Source organism: Coptis chinensis, chromosome 4 (genome assembly GCF_015680905.1).
Source record: "Coptis chinensis isolate HL-2020 chromosome 4, ASM1568090v1, whole genome shotgun sequence".
NCBI classification, from domain to species: domain Eukaryota; kingdom Viridiplantae; phylum Streptophyta; class Magnoliopsida; order Ranunculales; family Ranunculaceae; genus Coptis; species Coptis chinensis.
The window spans coordinates 60,004,458-60,011,786 of NC_141459.1; the positions used below are offsets into that span (position 1 = coordinate 60,004,458).

Genomic DNA, 7,329 nt, shown 5'->3' on the forward strand with positions numbered 1-7,329 from the left:
TTAACCTCTAGGGGCTCTACTCAATAGGTTTGAATGTTTTCTATGTTGTTGTTTTTTTTTTTTTTTTTTTTTTTTTTTTTTTTTTTTGCAAAAATGCAAGCGGTTTTGTTGTATTAATGTCCAAAAAATGATTTACATGTTACAGCTCACTCTTAGACATTCTCGTCTACATCATAAGCTTTCTACTCTAGCAGTCTACACTGCATACATAAATCTCTCACTCACTCATCTTCCGTGTCTCTTATAGATTGTTCCAGTATTGTCTTCAAGTAGTATTTTATCTAGCTCTTCTTCTACTAGAAGGAGAAACTGGCAAATTCCTTATGGACCTCTTAACGATTACAAGAGAAAATGGCTAGAGTTGCTGCAAGAGATGTTTTAACTACTCTAGCCATTTGATTTTTCCTACTCACAATATCCATTATCCATTCCCAATCATCCTTTAGTATAAGAGAGAATCTCTGTATACCAATGAAGCGAAGGATCTCATACCACACCTTTTTAGAGTAAGGGCAGTTGAAGAAGAGGTGGTATGTACTTTCCTTAGATTGATTGCATAGGATGCACTTAGATGATCTAAGAATCTTAAGCCGTTGTAACTTATTCTGTGTCAAGATAGCACCAACTACTACCTGCAACATGAGAAAGTTATGTCTTAGCAACGCACACTTACTCCACACCAGTTTGCTCCACCATACTGGTGTTTCTTTTCACCTTATGTCCGTGTATGTAGAGGCAGTGGTATAGTTCCCATGTTTTGAGCTTGTCCATGTCCATCTCTCAGTTTTTGCTCTAGCAAATAAAACTGTGTTATGAATTTCTTCTTTAATGGCAGCAGGTATGGCGAAATGGGAATAGTTCCAAGTACCTGCTATAATCAGAGCGCTTACAGTAGCTTGACCAAGAATGCCTGATGCCTCTTTGATGCTTGCATCAACTCTCTTAGCTAGTGGGGGACCCCCAAGCCATGGATCATGCCAAAAAGAAATAGAAGTCCTATCTGTTATCCATTTTTTGATCATTTTCTGAGTGTCCACTCTCCTATCAAGTATGTTTCTCCATGACCATGAACAATCTTTGGGTATTGTCATAGTCCAAAAGTTGTTGGTTTTAATTTTATTTGCCCACATCCATTTCACCCACAAGTTATCCTGTTTTGTTGCCAACTTGATTACCAATCCACATATAGCTGCTTTGTTCCAGTCGGCTATTTTTATGATGCCTAAGCCCCCAAACTCATTAGCAGTGCATAGTTTTCCTTCATTAATAGGGTGAATTTTCTTGGTCATATCTGCTCCAGCCCATATAAACTTCGTGCAAATTTGCCGAAGCTTTTCAGAGATTGTAGTTGGAAGAATAAGAGTACTATCCCAATAGACTCGTTTGTTAGTGAGAATTTGCTTAACTAGCTACAATCTGCCCACATCAGATAGCTTTCTTGCCTTCCAAGAAGTGATTCTTCTCATCATAGCTTCAAGAAGTGGTTGGCAGTCCTTTACCCCCAGTCTGGATGCAACTATTGAAGTAGATCTATTGTTGAGTATTTCAAAGTTGTTGAGTGTGGTTCACCATAAATTGTTTGGAGCTTGAATAATGGGAGTTTAGAATGATGGAAGGTACACTTCTTTTAGGACTTGTTTAGTTAATTCTAGTTGTACTGAAGAGCATTAGAAAAGACTTGTTGAATGAAAGATTGAAAGAACAAACATTGAAAGAAAGAAATACTTGATTGAAAGGAAGAACAGGAAAAGAAAAACTTGATTGAATTGAAGAACAAAAAGTAAATAACTTGAATGTAAATGACTTGAAAAATAAAATCATACACTAATCTTACATGACCCTAGAATAAGTCTAGGTGCATTCTCTCATCCTACTTTTGAGTTCTTATACCCCTATTTTTACAAATGACTGATTTGCCCTCTCCTTATACAATCAAGACTCCTCACCAAGTTTGCTTTATGCTTTTCCCTTTTGCTTTTTGCTTTTTTCTTGATCAAGCTAGGTTTCAGAGAAAACCTTCTTTTGTATAAAGGACATCTATCTCTTGTCTTTTGAGTTAAGGACTTAACTTTCAACTTTCTCGCTTGGAGTCCTTGACCTTTGACCTTTGACATTTGACTTTGACTTTGACTTTTTTAGCACTTTTTTATACCAGCTTCGAATCTTCATAATAAGCATAAATAAGGCTTCTTTTGATGCTAACACACAACTTTTATGATAAGTGGTCTGAATTGCTATGTAATTTTAAAAAAACAATAAAAGATATGAGTTGTCTTTTCATTAACTGTAAGAAGGGCTGTAATGTAAGGGTAATAAAATACACATTTAAGAGTTGATCACCACCCCCAAATAGCATTTTGCTTGTCCTTAAGCAAAGATGAGAGAAAAAACTAAGATCACAAATGAGTGATTTATTATTAATTATATTAATCTCGTTTTGCGGAGTGTGATTGCATTAACCATATGCAACAAGGCCTTAAACCACTAGGAATTTCCTAGTGGATGAGCTTTACGCCTCATGAGAGTTTTCCAAAAAAAGTACTCACAAACTTCTTCTATCTGGTACAAAGGGTCTTGTCTCCTTAGTTATTCTCAGAAGTCTATACATCTCATTAGCAGGGAATAAGGAAAGACTCCTTTGAACTTAGAATAACATATGTACAGTAATTTAATCATCTAAAGATAAATGTGCAAACATGAGTAATAAAATACAAAAGCAGAGTCGTTTTCGAAACTTTTGGATAGCATCTTTAAGGTGGGTTCTCACAGGGATGTGTTAACGCACAAACTCTCTGATACATTCACTCAAGTTTCGTTCTCTCAAATGCAACGGGCATTTATATTCCTCGCATACACGAATGACGTCCAAAGGAAACTGGGCTCAATTGATCACACTTGCCACTTACTATCACACCATCATATTCCTAATTAAGCTAGATGTATTTTATTTGGAGTTACGGGGCTAGGGTGATGGTTTAGAAAGAAAAATGAAGGGAAAATAAAATTTGATAAGTTGAGAAATTGGGTCTTCAAGATACTTGTAACTAGAGAAGAACCTCGTTTTGTTTTTTGTTTCCAAATTGTGACTTTTTAGCCCTTTGACTTTGTGACTCCATATGATTTTGAAATTTTGGGAATTCTAACCTTGCTTTTGTTTATGCTATCGTCTCTTTTTGATTTTGAACTTTTGGGAGATTCGATTTTTGACTCCTTTGATTTTTTTGGAGTTTTGGTTTTTGATGGATATTTCTTTTCTTCTCTTTCTTTTCTTTTCAAAGCAAATAACTGATCTATTTTTTTATAAGGCCTTCTCTTATCTTTTTCTAATATCCACCCAATTCTCAACTCTTCAGCTGGGTAAGCTTTTTATTGTGTGTTGTAATGGGTTAGGGATTTATGGTGAATAATAAAAAGGATTTTAGAAAATAGTGAAGGCTCAAGGGGGGTAACTAGAGGAAAAACTATCTTTTTGGGTTTTTAACATTTATTTAGCTATATCAATCCAAAAAAGGCCTAAATTCTCTCATAGGATATGGCATGGTGATCAAACAAGTGGACATGTGGGCTTTCTATCCGGACATCCTTTGTGTCATCACTCAATAATCATTTAGATGAGGCTTTTGGCTAGATTTTCACAAGATAGGGAACTTAACTGTTTAACCTTGGTCTCGGAAACTCATTGCTATATACAATCAAATGCTTATGCGTGTCATTCATGAAAATATGCAGAAACTATTGTACGTATATTAGTCTAAGTTTGAAGAACGAATCGTTACTATATTGCTATAATGAAACATCTAAACATTTTATTCATCATGGAAAAAGGAAACAAAACATTTAATACTAAACAAAAAAATATTTTTGGTCTTTTTTGAAAAAGATTTTTTAGAAAGGAAGAACTATACTATTATATCGAATATACGAAAAATGCCTTGTTTTTTTAAAAATGTTACTATACCACCCCCAAATAGAAATATGATTTGCCCTCAAAGTATGTAGAGATAAGAAAAGAGATTACAATATAAACATGAGCAAAAATGGCAATACACCTGTATTTTGTTCTTCATGATGAAAATGCGCCACCCCCAAATAAGCTTAGGGCGTGGGTTGTTTGATATAGAACGAGAAATACATGGTTTATTGTACTAGGGATAATTATTCTACTTCGAATTTTTTTTTGTGTTTTTGTATTTTTTAAAACATATGAAATGCATAAAAGAAAAATGGAAAATTTTGGCATGATGTATCTGTATTACCTTCTATTCATATAACAAATTCCATAAGAAAACAAATAAAACAAGCATATATAAAATTAATATTATGCTAACGTCATAAAAAAAGGAAAAATAAAACAACATAAAATACAATAAAATGAAAATATCCAACTATACAGACACTAGGGAACTTCCTATCTCTAATGCTCTGCAGTGTTCTTGCAACACTGTGCTGAAAAGCGTTGCTGCTCCTACTGGAAAGACTGTTTCTCCTCTCTAAGGTTCTTCTGAGCCGCTAAAATGACTCCTTACGTTTGCCTGACCTGGTGAATATGCTAGTGCAGAATCCTCTGGCCTCCATGAAGGAAGTGAATTCCTTCCATGGGTAGAGTGAACTGTCGAGTGGCACCTTCAGTGAAGTAATCCATTGGCTTGGTAGGTTGTTCTTGCTCGGCAGCTCTGGATGCAGGTGGATGCCAGGGTTTCTGGACGCAGTGGGCATAAATAGGACCTATAGAAGCATCTCTTACCTCCACTAACGTGTGTGTAGCATCAAACCCCCAGTGCTACATGATCCTGGTGACCAGCACTGGTAGAGGGGCAATGGACCTCCTAGGTTTACAGAGTTGCTCCCGAACGAAGGTGACGATGAAGAAGTTGTTCTTCTACTCCTGAAAAATCCATAGGATGTGGAGCATCGCCTTACCGATATCAGAAGACTTGGCTGAGCCTATCAAGTTGAAGGCTTTCCACTGAGATACCTCCAACTGGTCCTTTTGTAGCGAGTTCTAAAACTCGTAGTGTGACATGGGCTTTATCCTACCCTCGGGAAGCATTTCTGCCATCATTACATCGATGGCCTTGTTGTCTGGGGACTATTCCATCTAAATCATAGCTAGTAATTCGCCGAATTATTCGCAAATTATAAGGTTTTGCGAATAAAACGAATAAGTTGGCGAAGTTTTGAATGATACGGTTTAATTCGCTAATTGCTTAGGCCTGGGCTTATTATTGCCAAATTATAATGTCTGGATCTTTGAAATTCAAAAAAATGGGTTGGGTCTTAGTTGGAACTTGGAAAGCGGAAAGAACTGGAAACTTAGAATTCGGAAATGGAAAGTCTCCCATAAAAATCTCAACCGAACTAACTAAGAACAGTAATATAGAAGGGTCGCAGTATTGACACCCCCATAAATGGGACTAGCACCCCTTTGACCAATTCAAAGGTACTAGCACCCCACCATTAAACATACAAAAAACACTAAGGACAAGAAGCTGCCGCGGGATCGCACAATCCACGGCATCGGGTTGCCGTGAGATCCCATATCCCATGGAAGGTGGTTGTCGTGGGTCCTTTTTTCTTTTAAATTTTTTTTAATAGCCACCGTAAAAAAAAGTTAGTTGTCGCGAGATGATTTTGGTTACTAAAATGGAGTTTTAGCTTGTGTTAATTATCATAACTCTTCTTCATTAATTTTATCACAAAATTTTCTTATAGCATATGAAAATATTTGCCGCGAGATAGCAAAATTATGGCTCGATCGTACATTTTTTTGTCTTGGTTTTGGTGTTGTTCTTGGAGTGTATAAAGAAACTTTAAAGAAGAAAATGAGGTATCCATATGTCGTGTGTGTTCAGTACGCAAAATTTGAAGTGAAAAAAAAAACAAAAAACACAAAAAAAATATGCCGCGGGAACTACCTGCCGTAGAACTATGGACATGTGGGGTGTAAAAGGACATATAAGAAATAATCATTATTGTTTTACTTTTTGTCAAATGGGCTAGTCCCATTTATGGGGGTGCCAATACCGCACCCCATATAGAATACAAGTAGACTTGAGAATGAGAACAAAATGTGTTTAGTTCTTGACTTCTTGTTTTCTTGAAGCGGTGAAGCTCACTGAAGCCATAGCATATTGCCCATATTCTAGTAATTCTACCATTTTTTACTTTTTTAAACTTGAAACTTTGAAAGTGCTCAAAATGGTTAGAGGAAAAGATCCTTTTTGGCAATATGGGGAGGATTTAAAGGGTCACTTCACTTGCAAATTCTGTAAATGTAAAAAGAGTGGAGGAATTTCAAGATTGAAGGCACATTTATCTTGTTTACCAAGAATGGATGTTGTTGGTTGTACGCTTGTTCTAGAGGATGTCCAAGCTGAAGCTGTTTTACTTGTTAACAAGAAGGAACGTCCAAATAAGAAGTTGAAGACTGGATCATCGTCTCTCACTAGGGAGTTCAACATGAAGGTACACACCACGATTTCCCTGCTTTGCGTCAAACTATGGTACCATCCATGTGTGATAAGAAAGACAAAGAACACGTGGATCATGCACTTGGGCATTTTTTCTTTGATAATAATATTGCATTCAATGTTATTCAAAGTCCGTCCTTTATAGATTTTTGCATCGCACTTTCAAACTATGGAATTGGATTTAAAGTACCATCTTACTCGACTCTCCGCACGAAATTGGTGCAAAATGCAAAGGCTGAAGTTGTTGAATATGTCTCGCAAGTTAAAAAATCATGGTCTCAAATTAGATCCGATTGTACTCTTATATCTGACGGTTGGACCGATCTTAAGGGTTGTTGTTTTATGAATATGATTGCGTATTCTCCAAAAGGTGTTGTTTTCTTGTACTGCATTGAAGAATCAACTGAAAGAAAGACTGCAATGTATCTCAAAAATCTACTTTGTAATGCCATAGAGGAGATTGGTGTTGAAAATGTTGTACAAATTATTACTGATAATGCTTGTAACTATGAGAGTGCTGGGAAAATGGTAATGGAAGTATATCCTCACATCTACAAAACCCGTTGTGCTACTCATGGAGTCTAATTGCTGCTCAAGGATATTAACGATGACATAGGCTGGATACGAGATGTTTTTCAAGAAGCTAAGGTGATAATGGATTTTCTTTATAAGTTTCTAGCAGTCACAACATTATTCAGGAGTAAGACAACCAAAAAGTTAAAAAAGCCTTGAATGACCATATTTACTTACAATTTTCTAATGCTTCAATCTATTATAGATGTTGAAGATGGGTTGCGTACGATGGTTGCATCACCTGATTGGAGAGCTTTGAAACAATGTAATGATGTAAGAGGAAGAC

General features: G+C 36.2%; 2 protein-coding genes across 2 annotated transcripts; one reads left to right on the forward strand and one right to left on the reverse strand.

Annotated features, from left to right (window-relative positions):
- Positions 1 to 332: 332 nt before the first annotated feature.
- LOC147504240 (uncharacterized) lies at positions 333 to 1,289 on the reverse strand. The gene is made up of 2 exons (XM_086605109.1): positions 891 to 1,289; positions 333 to 632 (listed from the first exon to the last, which is right to left on the reverse strand). Exons 1-2 carry the CDS (start codon positions 1,287 to 1,289, stop codon positions 333 to 335), a joined length of 699 nt encoding a protein of 232 aa, XP_086461235.1.
- Positions 1,290 to 6,198: 4,909 nt separating this feature from the next.
- On the forward strand, positions 6,199 to 7,055 carry LOC147504241 (uncharacterized). The gene is made up of 2 exons (XM_086605110.1): positions 6,199 to 6,465; positions 6,525 to 7,055. The coding sequence occupies exons 1-2, from the start codon at positions 6,199 to 6,201 to the stop codon at positions 7,053 to 7,055; spliced, it is 798 nt and encodes a 265-aa protein (XP_086461236.1).
- The last annotated feature ends 274 nt before the right edge of the window (positions 7,056 to 7,329 follow it).